The 19,015-nt window shown below is 46.3% G+C and overlaps 2 protein-coding genes and 1 long non-coding RNA gene across 9 annotated transcripts in view; 1 reads left to right on the forward strand and 2 right to left on the reverse strand.

The window, feature by feature from the left end:
- The window catches only part of CELF5 (CUGBP Elav-like family member 5), a 106,770-nt gene extending 98,417 nt beyond the window's left edge, over positions 1-8,353 (reverse strand). Inside the window, exon 1 of one of the 4 annotated variants that reach the window (XM_060681561.2) lies at positions 7,593-8,353. In XM_060681561.2, the coding sequence (XP_060537544.1) occupies positions 7,593-7,836 (244 nt within the window). In that variant the 5' untranslated portion in view covers positions 7,837-8,353. The remainder of the gene's footprint in view (positions 1-7,592) is intronic. The other 3 variants (XM_060681567.2, XM_060681558.2, XM_060681557.2) reach the window with 3 other exon arrangements.
- On the forward strand, positions 8,213-17,137 carry LOC148116331 (uncharacterized). The gene is made up of 2 exons (XR_015728670.1): positions 8,213-8,296; positions 13,200-17,137. It is a non-coding gene; the product is annotated as an uncharacterized LOC148116331 (long non-coding RNA).
- Positions 16,613-19,015, reverse strand: part of NCLN (nicalin) — a 47,593-nt gene continuing 45,190 nt past the window's right edge. For 2 of the 4 annotated variants that reach the window (XM_060681552.2, XM_087872568.1), the window contains exon 15: positions 16,613-17,228. In XM_060681552.2, the coding sequence (XP_060537535.1) occupies positions 17,169-17,228 (60 nt within the window). In that variant the 3' untranslated portion in view covers positions 16,613-17,168. The remainder of the gene's footprint in view (positions 17,229-19,015) is intronic. The other 2 variants (XM_087872665.1, XM_087872620.1) reach the window with 2 other exon arrangements.

The raw sequence follows: 19,015 nt of genomic DNA on the forward strand, positions 1-19,015 counted from the left end.
TCTCTGTGGGGGCACCCACCATCTGGAACGAGCTCCCCCCGGAGATACGGAGGATCCCGGATCTGCGCACCTTCCGTCGCACGCTCAAGACTTTTTTATTTCATCAAGCTGGCCTGGCCTAAATCTTCTCCTTTTTAAATTTAAATTTTAAATTTTAAACATAAATTTTAATTTGTTTAATTATGGGGTATTTTAAAATTCAGCCTAAATTATTTAATTCGTTTTAATTCATTTTAAATTTTGTATTTCTGTGTTTTATCTTCTGGCTGTTCACCGCCCTGAGTCCTTCGGGAGAAGGGCGGTATAGAAATTTAATTAATTAATTAATTAATTAAATAAATATGATGGTTGTGAGTCCCATGGACCCACAATCACCACTTGCAACCTTCCCGGCCAGTTTCACACAAACAACATCAATGAGGATGCAGGCAAGGAAAGTCACAAGTTGCTCTGGTAAGTCTCAACAACCTACGGGCCCTTCCCAGCCTCTCTACATGGATGTTGTGCCTCGCTGGCCACCTGAACAATCTGTACAGCCACATTGAGGCTCACTAAGCTTGCACTACGCTTCCCCGGCCACACACACAGAGACAACCCTCACTCCCTCTCCCACCCAGCAGTAGCAGTTTGGTCTAGGAAGCAGGAGACAGTGAGTTCTAGACCTGCATTAGGCATGAAAGCTGGCTGGGTGACTTTGGGCCAATCACTTGGAGACTGTGAATTCTAGTCCCAATTTAGGCATGAAAACTGGGTGGATGACTTTAGGCCAATCATCAAGAGGTGGTGAGTTCTAGTCTTCCCTAAAGCATGAAAGCCAAATGGACGAACTTTGGGCCAATCACTAGGAGACGGTGAGTTCTAGTCCTGCTTTAGGCATGAAAGCTAGCTGGGGGACTTTGGGCCAATCACTTGGAGACTGTGAATTCTAGTCCCAATTTAGGCATGAAAGCTGGCTGGGGGACTTTGGGCCAGTTATCAGGAGACAGTGAGTTCTAGTCCCGCCTTAGGCATGAAAGCCGACTGGGTGGCTTTGAGTCAATCGTCAAGAGGTGGTGAGTTCTAGTCTTCCCTTAAGCATGAAAGCCAGGTGGATGAACTTTGGGCCAATCACTGGGAGATGGTGAGTTCTAGTTCTGCCTTAGTCATCAAAGCTGGCTGGGTAACTTTGGGCCAATCACTCTCTCTGAGCCCAACGGACCTCACAGGACCGTTGTTATGGGGAAAATAGAAAGAGGAAGGTATATTAGGTTGCCTTAAGTTATTTATAGATAACAATATAAGTAAGATTAAAAAGTCAAGTACATAAATACTTACCTGCCTGCCAGCCTCCTTGCAAACTGCCTGGCATTTTGAACTTCCTGCCATTGACTTCGATTGTTGGAAGCTGGCAGGAAGTCATGAGCACTGCCTGCTTAACAGCCAGCAAGTCTCACTTAACGATAGCAAAGGGACTTCCAGGATTACTGTCGTTTAGTGATGCAGTCACGTGATGTCACATATTACAGCTACATCACTGCGCAGTGGAAATCCCGGTGCCGTCGTAACTCGAGGACCATCTGTGTACTTTCTCTCAAAAGTTAAATTACAAAACAAAGGCAACCAATGCACACTCCCCTTCAAAGCCACTGCAGGCCGAAGGGTTGCCGAAACATTGCAGCCTTGACTCAGGGAATATTACTGAGACAGGTGCCTGGTTAGAAACAGGGACGCTATGAGTTCGAATCCTGCCTTAGACACAAAGCCCGCTGGTTGATTTTAGGCCAGTTGGACAGTCCCCTTTCTTGCATTACGAGGAAAGTGAGGGAGATGGATGTTTAATAAGTTTGGAAGGAAGGAAGGAAGGAAGGAAGGAAGGAAGGAAGGAAGGAAGGAAGGAAGGAAGAAGGTGGGAGGCAGAGAGGGAGGGAGGGGGAAAGAGAGAGAGAGAGAGAAAGAAAGAGAGAAAGAAAAAGAAAGAGGAAGGAAGGAAGGAAAAATAAATAGGGAGGAAGAAAGAAAGGAAGGAAAGAGAGAGAGAACGGAAGGAAGGAGGGAGGGAGGGGGAATGACTGAATGAATACATACATACATAAATACATAAATAGGGAGGGAGAAAGAAAGGGAGAAAGAAAGAAAGGGAGAAAGAAAGAAAGAAAGAAAGAAAGAAAGAAAGAAAGAAAGAAAGAAAGAGGAAGGAAAAATAAATAGGGAGGAAGAAAGGAAGGAAGGAAGGAAAGAGAGAGAGAGAAAGAAAGGAGGGAGGGAGGGGGAATGAATGAATGAATGAATAAATAAATAAATAAATAAATACATAAATAGGGAGGAAGAAAGGAAGGAAGGAAGGAAAGAGAGAGAAAGAAAGAAAGGAGAGAGGGAGGGGGAATGAATGAATGAATGAATAAATAAATACATAAATAGGGAGGAAGGAAGAAAAGGAGAAAGGAAGGAAGAAAAAGAAAGAAAGAAAGAAAGAAAGAAAGAAAGAAAGAAAGAAAGAAAGAAAGAGAAGGAAATAAAGCTTCATGGTAAATTGGGGGGGGGGAATGGAATAGATTAGGGAATTTGCTCCCCCTGCATCTTTTTGGTCTATAGCCACTTGCTGGATCTGGTCCATTTTCAATCTTGATCTCTCTTTTCCCGTTTTTTTTCTTCTTCTTATACACATTAAATAGTCCCATTGTGTTCATTGGGGGGAGGGGGGGAGACCCATCAAGCTGACCTTTAGAGATTTGACACAAACCCCCTCCCCTCTGCATAATTTCCTTCCACTATTCTGCTGGGTTTGGGAAGAATTCAAAGAAAATTGTGAATAAAGCAGACAAGAATTCTCCAGAGGAGAAATTACTCATGATTTCAGCTCTGCGAGTGCGTGTACTCTCTCTCTCTCTCACACACACACACACACACAAACTGACACACACACACAAACAAGTCTGCAGAATTCGCACGGCAAATTCAGCCCACCTGCCACGCATTTTGGCACTTCCCAGCTGTTCAACCCACTCCTGGGGGATTTATTGCACCCAACTGGGACTTCTGAATATGAGTTTCGATGAGCCAGGATGCTGGGCCAAAATTAGGATTTGAAGCGCCAGGGAGAAGGTGGCAAAATTAACAGCTGCAATCCCGACTTCCAAAGCCAGAAATAGTTTTCCTGTCCCTCCCAAAACCAAACAACTAATTCTCTTCGAAGTCAGGGTATAAAATTAGCCTGCGGAACTCCTTGCCGCAGGATGCGGCGATAGCTAAATCGTGCGGATTTCTTTAGGTATCGAATGTATATACATTTATTAAATTTCTGCACCGCCCATCTCGCCGAAGTGACGCCGGGCGGTTTGCAACATCGTAATAAAAGCGTATGATAAAAGCATAAGTGAAGAAAAGAATTAAAAACGTACAAGGAAAAATAACAATTAAATTAACCATGATTGTTGGTTAGAGTAGCTTACTGGCTAAAATGGTTCTGCTTAACAAAACACCATGACTATGTCTATATAACACATTTAAGGCACCAGGCTAGAAACTGGAAGACTCAGAAACTGGGTTTCTGAGCCAATCACTGGGAGATTGTGAGTTCTAGTCTTGACTTCACACCAGATTTTTAAGCCTACCACACCCAGGTAAACAAAACACCATGGCTTGTGTCAATATAACACACTTATGCTTAACTTAGCAAACATCTTAAGCTTTAATAATAAAATAAGAAACAGTTTTGTCCAGTGGTTAAAGCGCCAGGCTAGAAAGAAGGAGCCGGTCGGTGAAAGGAGGAAGAGGAAGGTTTAAGTTGGATATGTTTGTCGCTTAAGTTATTTGTAAAAATATTGAAGGACGCATACAAATAAATGAATCAAGTGATTTTTCTAATGGAGCTTTAAAATTCTATTCTATTCTATTCTATTCTATTCTATTCTATTCTATTCTATTCTATTCTATTCTATTCTATTCTATTCCATTCCATTCCATTCCATTCCATTCCATTCCATTCCATATCCTCTGCTCTGCTCTGCTCTGCTCTGCTCTGCTCTGCTCTGCTCTGCTCTGCTCTGCTCTGCTCTACTCTACTCTACTCCACTCCACTCCACTCCACTCCACTCCACTCCACTCCACTCCACTCCACTCTACTCTACTCTACTCTACTCTACTCCACTCCACTCCACTCCACTCCACTCCATATCCCATATTCTACTCTACTCTACTCTACTCTACTCTACTCTACTCTACTCCACTCCACTCCATTCCATATCCTATATTCTATTCTACTCCACTCCACTCCACTCCACTCCATTCCATTCCATTCCATTCCATTCCATATCCTATACTCTACTCTACTCTACTCTGCTCTGCTCTGCTCTGCTCTGCTCTGCTCTGCTCCACTCTACTCCATTCCATTCCATTCCATTCCATTCCATTCCATTCCATATCCTATACTCTACTCTACTCTACTCTACTCTGCTCTGCTCTGCTCTGCTCTGCTCTGCTCTGCTCTGCTCTGCTCTACTCCACTCTACTCCATTCCATTCCATTCCATATCCTATATTCTACTCTACTCTACTCTACTCTACTCTACTCTACTCTACTCTACTCCACTCCATTCCATATCCTATATTCTACTCTACTCTACTCCACTCCACTCCACTCCATAGCCTATATTCTACTCTACTCTACTCTACTCCACTCTATTCCATATCCTATATTCTACTCCACTCCACTCCACTCCATTCCATTCCACTCCACTCCATTCTTCACTGCCCAACAGTTGATATTCAAAGGGTTCAGTCTTTGATTTATGACTAGGAGCACCTTTTAGCAATTCAGGGTGACCAATCGGTTGCAGGTGAGAAGTTGGCCAGAAGGCCATCGTCAGGTGCTCCATCACTGGATAATTTCCAAGAAAAGATTGGACATTCATTTGTCCAGGATAGTGTGAGGACTCCTGCCTTGGGACAGGGGTTGGACTAGAAGACCTCCAAGGCCCCTTCTAGCCCTAAAGCTCTAGGGGCGAGTTCCAGGTGTTGGGGTGGTTCTTTGGTGCCACCCCAACATCTGGAACTTAAGGCATAAGGAACTTAAGGAGGGAGGCAACAGCCTTCAGGACTTGAAGTGAATCTGGCTTTCCCATTAGCTTTGCTTATCAGAAGGTCGCAAAAGAGAATCACATGACACTGCCACGGTCCTAAATGTGAGTCAGTTGCCAAGCATCTGAATTTTGATCACGTGACCATGGGGATGCTGCAATGGTCGTAAGTGTGAAAAACGGTCATAAGTCACTTTTTTTCCAGTGCTGCGTTAACTTCAAACCGTCACTAAATGAACATAAGTTGACGTCTACCTGTGTGATTTTCAAAGGCTGCCTGAACATGGGATGTGCTCTCACTTCGAAAATTAGTCTTACTTGTAATTCATTGGACCTTTCTTTATATAATACAAAGCACCACTCATGGATACATTGTGGTTTTTGTAAAATAAATGAATATGTAAAGAAGTGTTCCTCTTTTGTTTTTGACACACCAACAGAATCAAGTTAGGCATTTTCCAAATTTTTGGAAGCCAAGCCCAAAAGGTTTATCATCATTGCCCTAAGACCTGAATCTCCATTAGGATTTTGTTTTCATAAAGCTGATTTAAATAATAATATAAAAAAAGGATTTGTATTTAGCTCGGATCCACTAGGTTAAGTTACCAAGATCCCTTTCCCAAATTTGCGTTTGTTTCTTGAATGCAAAAATATTTTTTTAAATGCAACCGCATTCCCTCTGCTTTCACAGACCTTCCAGTTTTTTGGTATTTTTTATTATTATTACTATTATTATTACTATTATTATTATTATTATTATTATTATTATTATTATTATTATCTTTAAAAACACATTGAAATACAGGAGAGAGTTGGAAGGGAGTGGCCTGCAGGCTGGTAAAAAACATAAAATGAGACAGGTTGGCAGCAGTGGTGGGGGAAAGGGAGACGAGAGATGGAATTTGAGTGCAGGAATTTAAAAAAAATAATGTGAAGATGACTGAAAGAGATTGAGACAGAAGTGCTGCGAGAAAGGCCTCTGGATAACAACAGAATAACAAGAGTTCAAAGGGACCTTGGAGGTCTTCTAGTCCAACCCTCTGCTCAAGCAGGAAACCCTATAGATTTCAGACAAATGGTTGTCCAGTCTCTTCTTAAAAACTTCCATGCTGGAGTGCCCACAACCTTTGAAGGAAAGTCATCCCACAGGTTAATTATTTTCACAGTCAGGAAATTTCTCTTTACTTCTAGGATGGATCGTTCCTTGATTACTTTCCATCCGCTTTGGAGAATAAATTGACTCCCTTCTTCTTTGTGGCATCCCCTTAGATATTGGAAGACTGTTATCATGTCACCCTCTAGTCCTTCTCTTCCTTAGTCTAGACATACCCAATTCCTGCCACTATTCCTCCTTAGTTCTAGGTTGCTTCTCTCCTTGATTAGTTTCCACCCATTGCTTCTTGTCCTACCCTCAGGTGCTTTGGAGAATAGCTTGACTACCTCTTCTTTATACATCTCCACAAGGAGATGATTCTGGGGTGAGAAAGAAAGAAGCCCAGCTGATATGAGATCTAGGGCCCTCTTTCCGACCATGTTTCATTTATGTATGTATGTATGTATGTATGTATGTATGTATGTATGTATGTATTTATTTATTTATTTATTGGTTCGATTTATATGCTGCCCTTCTCCGGAGACTCAGGGCAGCTTACAATACGTTAAGCAATAGCCTTCATACTTTTGTATATACCTGCTTAGTAGGGTTTTCGCCCCCCCCCAAGCGGTGTTCTTTTTTTATACAAAGTCAGCTTATTGCCCCCACAATCCGGGTCCTCATTTGCAAACAATACCAGACACAGGGCCTTCCCAGCTTCTTAATATCATGGTTGGGGGGGAAAAAAATACAGAGTATGAGGCCTGAAGTCCAGGGTTTCTGTGTGTATAAGGGCTTGGACTCCTGTCTATGTCACGGCGCACCCCAAGAGCTGACCACGGGGGTGGGGGAAAACCTGAAATAAAATGGCTGGAAAGAAAAGGGGCTGTTGTTTGGTTGCAGGAAAATCGGATGGGACAGCTGGGTGGACAGCAAAAAAAAAAGGGAAGGTGGGAAGGTGTGTGTTTGTGTGCGAGAGAGGAAAACGCACATGTGCGGGTGTGTGCCCAGATGTGTGTTGAGCGCAAGCCGGGCGGCCAGAATGAAAGGAAGGAACGACTGGGAGAACGAATCAAGAGGAAATGAGAAATGTGAAAGGGAGGGTGACAAAAAAGATGGAGAAACACCCAGGAGATGCTCAAAAAAGGGATGCAGGAAACCCAGCTGAAGAGGGGGAAGCGAGGTGGGGGGTGGGCAGAGAGCACCGGGAGGCGGAGAATGCCTGCTGTCCAGCCTGGGGCTCCTCCCCCCACCTCAATTGTCTCGGACTACAGCTCCCATCCTGATATGGGATTTGTAGTCCATCCCGTTTAATGAGACAGATTTGGGGAGAAAAGCCAGGTTGGAAAGGTAGGAAATCCAGGCGGGGAGGAAGAGGAGAGGGCCAACCTGGGGGAGAACGGGGGGGGGGGGTTGAAAGAGGTGGGGGGGCCCCCGTCGCCCTACCTTTGTGCATGCCGGTGTAGCGGTCCTTGAGCACGGTGAGCTCGTAGATCTGGCCGAACTGCTCGAAGAGGGGCTTGAGGTCCCTCTCCTCCAGGTTGCGTGGGATCTGGCCCACGAACAGCTTGATGGCATCCAGATCCTTCATGCCCTCCGGGTCGGCGGCGCCGCTCATGGGGGAGGCGCGGGGCGGCTGCTGCTGGGGTTGCGCCTGCCGCCTGGGCTCGCTGGCCGGCAGTCTGGCCATGCCCCGGGTGCCGACGCGGCCGGGCGGGCGGGCGCCACACGGGAGGAGGATGCTGCGGGCGGCGCGGAGACGGGAGCTGCGGGCGGCGACCAGAGATGCAGAGGGAGGCGAAGTGGCGCTCGCAGCATCAGGACCACAAAAGGCGGACGCTCCGCAGCGACGCCGCCTGGACGGACGCGGAACTGCAGCGCCGCCGCGCGAGAAATGGAGGGTGGGGGTGGCGGGAGGAAGAGGGACCCGGGGAGGAGGAGGAGGAGGCGGGGGGGGGGTTTCCCCGGGGTCGCGAGAGAAGCAGCCGCCTCCTCCCGCGACGTTCACGACCACGACCGGCCGGGCTTGGTTCGGGTGTGCGGAGGGTATTGAGAGCCCCGGGGATGGGGAGGGGGAAGGGAGGGCCGAGAGAGACAGCTGCTCTCCTGGATCGGCAGCGGGTGGAAGCTGTTGAAAGAGTCACAGCCCGGTAAAGCACGGAGGGGGCACGTTTGGGGGCGACTCCAAACACTTCCGGGTGGTAAAATGAGAGAGAGAAAGGGAAGGAAGGAGGGAGGGTGGGAGGGAGAGAGAGAGAGGGAAAGGGAGGGAGGGAGGGAAGAGGGAGAGAGAGAGAAAGGGAGGGAGGGGGAGAGAAAGGGAGGGGGAGAGAGAAAGGGAGGGAGGGAGGGAAGAGGGAGAGAGAAAGGGAAGGAAGGAGGGAGGGAGGGAGAGAGAGAAAGGGAGGGTGGGAGAGAGAGAGAGAGAAAGGGAAGGAGGGAGGGAGGGAGAGAGAAAGGGAAGGAAGGAGGGAGGGAGGGAGAGAGAGAAAGGGAGGGTGAGAGAGAGAGAGAAAGGGAGGGAGGGGGAGAGAAAGGGAGGGAGGGAGAGAGAGAAAGGGAAGGAAGGAGGGAGGGAGGGAGAGAGAGAAAGGGAGGGTGAGAGAGACAGAGAGAAAGGGAGGGAGAGAGAGAAAGGGAGGGAGGGAGAGAGAGAAAGGGAGGGTGAGAGAGAGAGAAAGGGAGGGAGGGAGAGAGAAAGGGAGGGAGGGAGGGAGAGAGAAAGGGAAGGAAGGAGGGAGGGAGGGAGAGAGAGAAAGGGAGGGTGAGAGAGAGAGAAAGGGAGGGAGGGGGAGAGAAAGGGAGGGGGAGAGAGAAAGGGAGGGAGGGAGGGAAGAGGGAGAGAGAAAGGGAAGGAAGGAGGGAGGGAGGGAGAGAGAGAAAGGGAGGGTGGGAGAGAGAGAGAGAGAAAGGGAAGGAGGGAGGGAGGGAGAGAGAAAGGGAAGGAAGGAGGGAGGGAGGGAGAGAGAGAAAGGGAGGGTGAGAGAGAGAGAGAAAGGGAGGGAGGGGGAGAGAAAGGGAGGGAGGGAGAGAGAGAAAGGGAAGGAAGGAGGGAGGGAGGGAGAGAGAGAAAGGGAGGGTGAGAGAGACAGAGAGAAAGGGAGGGAGAGAGAGAAAGGGAGGGAGGGAGAGAGAGAAAGGGAGGGTGAGAGAGAGAGAAAGGGAGGGAGGGAGAGAGAAAGGGAGGGAGGGAGGGAGAGAGAAAGGGAAGGAAGGAGGGAGGGAGGGAGAGAGAGAAAGGGAGGGTGAGAGAGAGAGAAAGGGAGGGAGGGGGAGAGAAAGGGAGGGAGAGGGGGAGGGAGAAAGGGGGAGGGAGAGGGAGGGGAGAGAGGGTGGAAGGGGAGAGAGAGAAAGGGGGAGAGGGGAGAGAGAGAGAAAGAAAGAAAGAGAGAGATGGAGAGAGAATCATTACAAGGTAGAGTGGGATATCTAAACTGAGCTCCCACTAGCAGAGACATTGGCTCAGAAGATCCCAAAATCCTCCGTGGGATGGCAGAAAGGAACTTTGGCATCAAGGAGGTGAAAATCCGGCTTCAAAGGATAACCCAGGGATGGGTTGCTGGGAGGACAAAGAGAGGAATCCCATGGTTGGAATCAAGAGGATTTTTTAAAAGTACATACCATTTAATCGTTCCTTCAGTTCAGTCTATGGAGGGGCCCCACTTGGAAAATTGGTTCTTCATCAAAAGGGTGTTTTAATGCTGAAGTGGATGAGAAAGAGGAAGGAAGGAAGGAAGGAAGGAAGGAAGGAAGGAGAAAGAAAGAAGAAAGAAAGAAAGAAAGAAAGAGGGAGGGAAGGAAGGAGGAGAGGGATGGAGGAAAGGGAAGGAAGGAAGAAGAGGAAAAAGGGAAAGGAAGGAAGGAAATGGGAGAGAGAAAAAAATGAAATGGGAAGGAAGGAGAAAGAAAAAGAAAGAAGGAAGGAAGGAAGGAAGACAAGAAGAAAGAAAGAAAGAAAGAAAGAAAGAAAGAAAGAAAGAAAGAAAGAAAGAAAAAGAAAGGGAGGGAGGGAGGAAAGGGAAGGAAGGAAGGAGAAAGAAAAAGAAAGAAAGAAGGAAGAAAGAAAAGAAAGAAAGAAAGAAAAAGAAAGAGGGAGGGAGGGAGGGAGGGAGGAAAGGGAAGGAAGGAAGGAAGAAGGGGAAAAAGGGAAAGGAAGGAAGGAAATGGGAGAGAGGAAAAAATGAAATGGGAAGGAAGAAAATGGGAAGGAGGGAGGGAGGAAGGAATAAGGAAAACGTGGGAAAGACAGGCAGGCAGGAACAAAATGGGAAGGCGGAAATAGGGAAGAAGGAAATGGGAAGGAAAGAAGAAAGGAAATAAGAGGGAGAAAGGAAATGGGAAGGAGAGAGGGAGGAAAGAAGAAAGAAGGAGAAAGAGGGAAAGGCAGGCGGGCAGAAAGGAGAGAGAGAGAGACAGGAAAAAAAAAGAAAATGATGCAGGAACTGAGCAGATCCCCTGGAGAAGACTTCCAGCATTTTGGGGTTTCAACACACGAAACTCCCCACATCCTCGTCTAGCATTTCATAAGAGAGGGGTTTGTGTGTGTGTGTGGGGAGGGTCCAGTCTTCCTCAGCCGGGCTTTCCATCTCAGTGGATTGGATTGGTGGTCTTCGTCTTGCGGGTGGGGGTGTGGGGGAGGTGGGGGGCAGGTTCTTTTCATTCAATCGGCTCTCTCTACTCTGCGGCACCCCGAGCCAACACCTAGGTTTGAGGGCAGCTCCAAAACCCCTGTGAAAAATGGCAGAGATCACACGCCAGGGGTTTTTCCTCCCTCTTTCGCACTGTGTGAGCCTGAAGTCATCCTTTGAAAAAATTCCACACTCGGAGAACAAAAGTGTGCTGTTGTTTTTTTCCCTCACACCCTTTGCTGGGGTGTGAAAGGGTGAGATTTTGCTTCAAGGGCCCAGTACTGCCACCTCTGCTGTTGCAGTGTTTCTCAACCTTGGAAGCTTGAAGATGGGTGGACTTCAACTCCCAGAATCCCCCAGCCAGCAGCGCTGGCTGGGGGATTCTGGGAGTTGAGGTCCACCCATCTTCAAGCTTCCAAGGTTGAGAAACACTGCTGTATTGGGTGTGATTGTGGTCCATCAGTTGTGAGTCCGGCACCATCCATATATCTTGGTGGTAACCCAAGATAACCACCAACACTGGCTTGATTAGGTGAGGCTCTTAAGGTCGTCTTGGAGGGCCTGGGGACTGCGTGAGTCTGGATCATAATCCGGAAAAGACCGGTTGGTTTTGGGGCTATCCAGGGATGGGCTGATGAGGGTTCGGGAAAACCTCTAGCTAAAATTCTGTGCAGTTCGGAGAACCCCCAAATCCCACTCCTGGCTGGCCCCGCCCTGCCCCACCCTGCCCACCCCACTCCACCCCTCCCAGGAGTCCCCACGCAGACCATCTTGGATGTAGGTAAGTGCAGAGCGCACGCGGAAGCTCAGGGAGGGCGAAAAACGGGCCTACCGGAAGTTCGGGAAGGCTAGAAAAAGGCTTATTTCTGGCCCTCAGAGGGCCTCCAGAGCCTGGGGAGGCCCTTTTTGTCCTCCCGGAGGCTCAAGAAAAGCCTCCGGAGCCTGGGGAGGGCAAACCCCCACCCCTGCCATGGTGCAGGAGGCCGACTAGGCCACGCCCACCCAGCAACCGAGCAGAGAACCCCTTGCTAAAATTTTTGAAGCCCATCCCTAGTGCTACCCAGATCTTCAGATGCTCCTCCCCCTTTAGACCTGAATGGGTGTAATGCTCCCTTTAAGGACCGGTGCGTAATTGGGGGGGGGCATTTTGGATCCAAGGAGCAGGTGACCAGGGAGTTCTTTGCACAAATCCAGTTCAGAGCCAGTTGGCGCTAGTGATGAAGTGCTGGCCTAGGAACCAGGAGTTGGTGAGTTCTAGTTCCATCTCGGGTACGAGAGCCAGATGGGTGACAACCACAGGAGACAGTGAGTTATAAGTTCTGCCTTAGCCATGGAAGATGATTGGGTAACTCTAGGCCAATCATGAGGAGACAGTGAGTTCTAGTTCCGCCTTAGGCATGATCGCCAGCTGGGTGACTTGGCCAATCACCAGGAGGAGGTGAGTTTTAGTCCCGCCTTAGGCATGAAAGCCAGTTGGATTACTTTGGGCCAGTCCCTCCCTCTCAGTCCAACCCACCTCACAGGGTTTAGAATAGAATAGAATAACAGGAGGTCTCCTCAAGAGTAAGGCTTGGGGCTAATTGACCATTCCCCTAGCCTATTTAAGGAAGGACGACTGAGGCAATTTGCAGGAAACAACTTCGTTCATATTCCTTTGCGTCTTGATTCCAGAAACATCTGATCGGCTCTTGCTCCTTTCTTATCAGTTTTCCTGCAAATTGCTTCTGGGCATTCTGCCAACCACAGTAAGATTAGTTATCTGAAATACTGTTGATTTCTGAATACTGAAATTCTGCTTCAGAATTGAGTTATTATTCTTTGGTTTCTTATCAGCTGTTAATGAAGTTAAATTAACAGCCCTTGTTTAGAAAAGACTGATTTAAACTGTACTTGTGTTCGAACAACTACTAAGAAAGCTCATTAGTAGTCCTTAATTAGTAAACTAAGGTTTGTACGGACTTTGTGTGTGCTGCATTCTTTGGGGTCCGTAGCTGGGGCAGAACAGCACCTGAGGGTAGGACAAGAAGCAATGGGTGGAAAGTACCTTATTTTTCAGATGATATGACGTACTTCCCGCCGCCCAAAAGTGGGTGGAAATGTCTATGCATCTTATAGAACAAATATGGGCCTGGTTTTGGCTTCCCAAATCCACCGAGCATCCGGGAGGTTGAAAATGGGACGCGTGGAGTGTTTGGGAGGCCAAAAACGAGCCCCTTTTTAGCCTGCAGTGTGCTTCTGGATGCCGGGGAGAGCAAAAACAGGACGAACTGAGAAGTGGTGGGATTCAGCCGGTTCGGGGTAGTTTGGGCAAACCATTAGCTCCGACGATCAACTGAGAGCGAACTGGTTCGCTCTGACGATCAGCTGGGCCTGCCCTCCCACCCCTGGGCTATTCCGACCTATATTTCCTTTGTTTGAAACCCAGCTGATAGGCGCGGTAGAGCGGATTGCCACACCTCAGCTGTTTTACTCACCGGGGCTGCAGTAGAAGGTAAGTTTTAGCGCTGTTTTAAAACGCACTGCGTGTGCGCGGAGCAAACCGGTTGTTACACCGGTTGAATCCCACCACTGGCGCGGAGGACAAAAACATTTTTTTCCCCCTTGTTTTCCTTCTCTAAACCTAGGTGCGTCTTATAGTCCGGCGCATTTTATAGTCCGAAAAGTATGGTAATCAAGGAGAGAAGCAACCTAGAACTAAGGAGAAATTTCCTGACAGTTAGAACAATTAACCAGTGGAACAACTTGCCACCAGAAGTTGCGAATGCTCCAACACTGGAAATTTTTAAGAAGAGATTGGATAACCATTTGTCTGAAGTGGTGTAGGGTTTCCTGCCTAAGCAGGGGGTTGGATTAGAAGACCTCCAAGGTCCCTTCCAATTCTGTTATTTTATTCCATTCTATTCTAAGAGCGGGGAGACAAAGGCAAAAATTATAATCCTATGTTATTCTTAGGAACGGCTGATGCATTTTTGCTGAAAAGCCATTTCTCTTTCTCTTTTAGCACACCGCGTGCGGGCAACGGCTGCTATTTATTTAACGTTATCAAACAGCCAATAAATTAACATGAAAATACAAATATATGCAACATAACAAATGTAATACTTGAATATTCAACACTCAAGACAGAATTGAAATCCCAAAATAGGCCTTGGTGCCAAATTTGTTTTCACCCAGCAAGAGGAAGTTGCACTCTCAAGCATTTTGAATGTGTTGTAAAAAGGATGGATGCGAAACGGGGGAAATACAGGTAGTCCTCGACTTACGACAGTTCATTTAGTGACCAAAATTATAACGGTACTGAAAAAAGCGATTTAGGACCATTTTTTTTGCAGCATCCCTATGATCACATGATCAAAATTTGGACGCTTAGCAACTGGTTCATACTTATCACGGTTGAAGTGTGTCCTTGGGTCATGTGATCCCCTTTTGTGACCTTCAAAGTCAATGGGGGGAGCCAGGTTCACTTAACAACCAGGTTACCAACTTAGCAACTGCAGTGATCTACTTAACAGCTGTGGCAAGAAAGGTCGTAAAATGGGGCAAAACCAGTGATGAAATCCAGCAGGTTCTGGAGTGCAAATTTTGAGTAGTTCGGAGAACCGGCGAATACCACCTCTGGCTGGCCCCAGGAGTGGGGAGGGAATGGGGATTTTGCAATATCCTTCCCCCAGGAGTGGGGTGGGAATGGAGATTTTACAGTATCCTTCCCCCAGGAGTGGGGAAGGGAATGGGGATTTTGCAATATCCTTCCCCCTGGAGTGGGGAGGGAATGGGGATTTTGCAGTATCCTTCCCCCGAGGAGTGGAGAGGGAATGGGGATTTTACAGTATCCTTCCCCTAGGAGTGGGGAAGGGAATGGGGATTTTGTAATATCCTTCCCCCAGGAGTGGGGAAGGGAATGGGGATTTTGCAATATCTTCCCCCTGGAGTAGGGAGAGAATGGGGATTTTGCAATATCCTTCCCCCAGGAGTGGGGAGGGAATGGGAATTTTGTAGTATCCTTCCCCAGGAGTAGGGTGGGAATGGGGATTTTACAGTATCCTTCCCCCCAGGAGTGGGGTAGGAATGGGGATTTTGCAATATCCTTCCCCAGGAGTGGGGAGGGAATGGGGATTTTGCAATATCCTTCCCCCCGAGTGGGGTGGGAATGGGGATTTTGCAGTATCCTTTCCCTGCCACGCCCACCAAGCCACGCCCACAGAACCAGTAGTAAAAAAAATTGAATTTCACCACTGGGCAAAACCCAATACATTCTCACTTTGCAAGATAAATTTTGGGCTCAGTTGTTGGTCCTAAATCAAGGACTACCTGTATTTTATAACTGAGATTCTACTGCTTTTAGCCACAGGTTAAAGAAGTATAGGTAGTCATCATCTTAATGATGCAATCGGGACCAGAATTTCCATTACTAAGCAAGATGGTTAAGTCATGTCTGATTTTACCACCTTTTTGGCCCAATTGTTAAGCAAACCACTGCAGTTGTTCAGTGAATCACACGGTCATTAAATGAATCCAGCTTCCCCCGTTGATTTTGTTTTGTCAGAAGCTGGCTGGGAAGGTTGCAAATGCCGATCACATGATGTTGCAGCTGTCATAAATTCATGTTGGTTGCTAGGTACCCAGATTTTGATCCAAGTGACTGTGGAGATGCTATGACCGTTGGAAGTGCGAGGACCAGTTGTAAATCAAGTTTTTTTTACAATGCCGCTGTTAACTTGGAATGGTTGCTGAATGAATGTGGGTTGTAAGCCTAGGATTACTTGTACACTTCTGCCCTTCACACAGGTAGCCCTCAACCTACGACCACAACGGAGCCCAAAATTTATGTTGCTAAGTGAGAAATTCGTTAAGTGAGTTTTGCCCACTCGTTTTTACGACTTTTCTCGCCAGATTTGCTACGTGAATCACTGCAGTTCTAAGCCACACGGTTGTTAAGTGAATTTGGCTTCCCCATTGACTTTGTCAGGTCGCAAAAGGAGATCACGTGACCCCTGGAACCTGCAACTGTCATAAATGTGAGTTGGTTGTCAAGCATCCAAAAGTAAATCACATGACCATGGGGATGCTGTAATGGTCATAAGTGTGAAAAAATGGTCATAAGTCATCTTTTTCCAGTGGTATCTTTGAACACGCAAAATGAATTGTTGTAAGTCAAGGACTACCTCTATTTCCCGATCTTAACAGCTTGATGTGTGAACTTCAAGGTGGAGTACAAGCTCCCAAGATTGGAAAACATTGAGCTAAAGGTGTTTAATTGGTCAAAATAGTGACTTGTTACTGGTGTCCTGTCCATCCAGGGTCTGTTCAAGCCACCATTCATGGTCTATCCTTCAACAACACATCCCATTAAGATTCGTTGGTAAAGCCAACTTATTCCCCAAAATATGTTTTTGTCCTGTGATCTCTTTCCATGCGACCAATTCTTTTCTCCCGTGTTCTACGCACACTAGGCACCCCCAATACCATAGGGGAAATAGTGTTTCCTTTACCTTTGTGTATAAAATGTTATCGTTGGGGGGAAAAGAACCTTGAGGTCATCAAGACCAACCCCGGAAAAACCCATATTAAACCATCCCTGAGAGAAGGTTCTTTAGTTTCTGATCGGCAGTGACGGCCCTCGCCTCTCTGGGTCACAGGTTGCAATTTTCTTTTTGTGACTTTGGGCCGGTCACTTTCTCTCAGCTCAAATCCGCCTCACAGGGTTGTTGTTGTTGTGGGGAAAATAGGGAGGAAGGAAGGAAGGAATATCGGGTGTGTTCCCCATCTTGAATTATTTATCAAAATAAAATGGGAACTGAGTGAATGAATGAATGAATGTCAAAATCAGGCAAGCTCACAGATAATAAAGAGGTTTTGGTTTTTTTTGTAATAGTTTTAATTTACATGTGCACATTTTTTTAAAAAAATCAACCACGCCCCACCCCATTTCAAGTTCTCTTGACAGGCAGGTGTGGGGCCCTCCCCACCCCAGACTCCTGCCCCTCCCTCCCCTCCCTAGCTTAGAATTATGGCACATGTTTTTTCTCAACCAGCAGCAACAGGTTGATGGGAAAAAAAAGTCATTTTATCCGGGAGAAGATTTCCATCTGTAATGGGTCGAAAAAAATCGTGTCCAGAGGTTTGATCGTGTCTTGAAAGGAGTTGAGTCTCTCTGCAGTTCTGTGCCAGGGGAAAAAGGAGGAGGAAAAGGAGCTTTTGCAGAAATGCAAGGATGTGGGAGAGTGTGGTTGTTGTTGTGGTGTTGGTTGGTGAGTTTTTTTGTTTGTTTGTTGTTTGTTTACCATCTCGAGCTTTTGCATCCTGCCCCTGCAGGAGAGGAGAGCAGGAAGAAGAAGAGAAGCAGGATCCAATGGAGGAAGAAACGACACCAGGAGGAGACTTCTGCGCTGTTGTTTCATTGCTGTTTGGATTTCCGAGAGACTCTTTGAACCAGCTTGTAAAGGAGGCCGAAATGCTAAAAAAAAAAGAGAAAAGAAACACAAGACAGAATGAGCAAGGGCCCGGCCCTACCTACAGCAGTGGCCAAAATTGTGGAAACCTTTTGGGGAAAGTGTCTTTTCTAAAACTAGCTAATAACACCATTTTTTTCTTTTGGAATAGCACCATAAAATTATATATCAGTGGAAAGATAATTTAATCAAGAATGTAATGCAATCACTTTTACGAAGGATTTGCTATTAGAATAGCAGTTACAGAAGAAGAAGAAAAGCGAAACACATAGAAAAAGCGAGATATACAAAAATTATCACCATAGAAAAAAGAGATACAAAAATTATCACCATGTCAGTTAATAATTTTCTGAATTTTGTTGTATGGGTATACTGTGTATACATATACAATGACAATATTATTATTATTATTATTATTATTATTATTATTATTATTATTATTATTATTATTATTATTATGGTTAATCTTTAGTGAGATTCACAGCCTTTGAGGCTGGTTAATAGCTCAGCAGCTCGAGTCCTAACCAAGGACCTAGGAACTGTTAAGGTATCGTCGGAGGATGTAAGCTGTTCCGAGTAAGGTGGTTTTTTGTAGAGTCAAAATGTTCAAGTCCGGCAAATTTAGGATTTCTAAATAGCGGGGTAGCCCTTTGGGTATTGCTCCAAGGGCTCCAATTACAATCGGGGACAACACACGATTTCTTTTTCCACAGTCGCTCAACTTCAATTTGTAAGTCCCAGTACTTTGTGATTTTTTCTTGCTGCTTATCTTCAATCCGTGCATCACCAGGTATTGCAATGTCAATGAACCATACTTTTTTCTTTTCAACTATTGTTATGTCAGGTGTGTTGTGGACCAAGTGCCTGTCAGTCTGAATCCTAAAGTCCCACAAGATCTTGAGTTTCTCATTCTCTAAAACTTTCTCAACCTGATGTTCCCAGTGGTTTTTGCTGTACTCAAATCCAAACTTCTGGCACAATTTCCAGTGAATTATCTTAGCAACACGGTCATGGCGTTGTAGGTAGTCAGTTTGTGAAATTTTGCTGCACCCACTGATCAGGTGGTCGACTGTCTCATCTTTCTCATTGCAGAGGCGGCATTTGCTGTTGGTGGTAACATGTTGAATTTTTGCCTTCATGCAGTTTGTGGCTAGGGCTTGTTCTTGAGCTGCCAAAATAAAGCTTTCTGTTTCTTTTTTCAGTACTCCTGATCTTAACCAGTTCCAAGTTAGTTTCTGGTCAGCTTTGCCTTCAATACTTTTCAAGTATTGGCTATGCAGAGCTTTGTGTTTCCAATTTTCAGCTCGCTGCTCAATTACTTCTTTCTTATATTCTGCTTTTGTTTTAGTTGTCTTTAAAAGGCCTCCCTTATTTACTTCCTTAATCGTTGGTTCTTCACTTTTCTGGATGTAATCATTCAAGCTGCATTTTTCTTCTTCCAGTCTGCTTTACTTGTAGGAGTCCTCAACCACCCTCTGCTCTTGGTAAATATAATCGGTCAACATCACTTTTAGGGTGCAAGGCATGATTCATTGTCATAAGCTTCCTTGTTTTTCTGTTATTATTATTATTACTACTACTACTACTACTACTTAGTTGGGTAATCTTTAGCATGAATGACAGCCTTACAACGTCTTCCCATGGAGTGAACCAAGTCTTTTAGTTCTGCAGCTGTTCTAACATGAAACCAAGATTGAACAATGGCTTCTATGAACTGGGTTTGATTTCTGGGTCGCTTCTGACTAACACGTTTCTTTAGTCAGCTCCATAGATTTTCAATTGGGTTAAGAAG

The sequence above is a fragment of the Pantherophis guttatus genome, chromosome 1 (genome assembly GCF_059756535.1).
Source record: "Pantherophis guttatus breed Tessera chromosome 1, ASM5975653v1, whole genome shotgun sequence".
Classification (NCBI taxonomy): Eukaryota; Metazoa; Chordata; class Lepidosauria; order Squamata; family Colubridae; genus Pantherophis; species Pantherophis guttatus.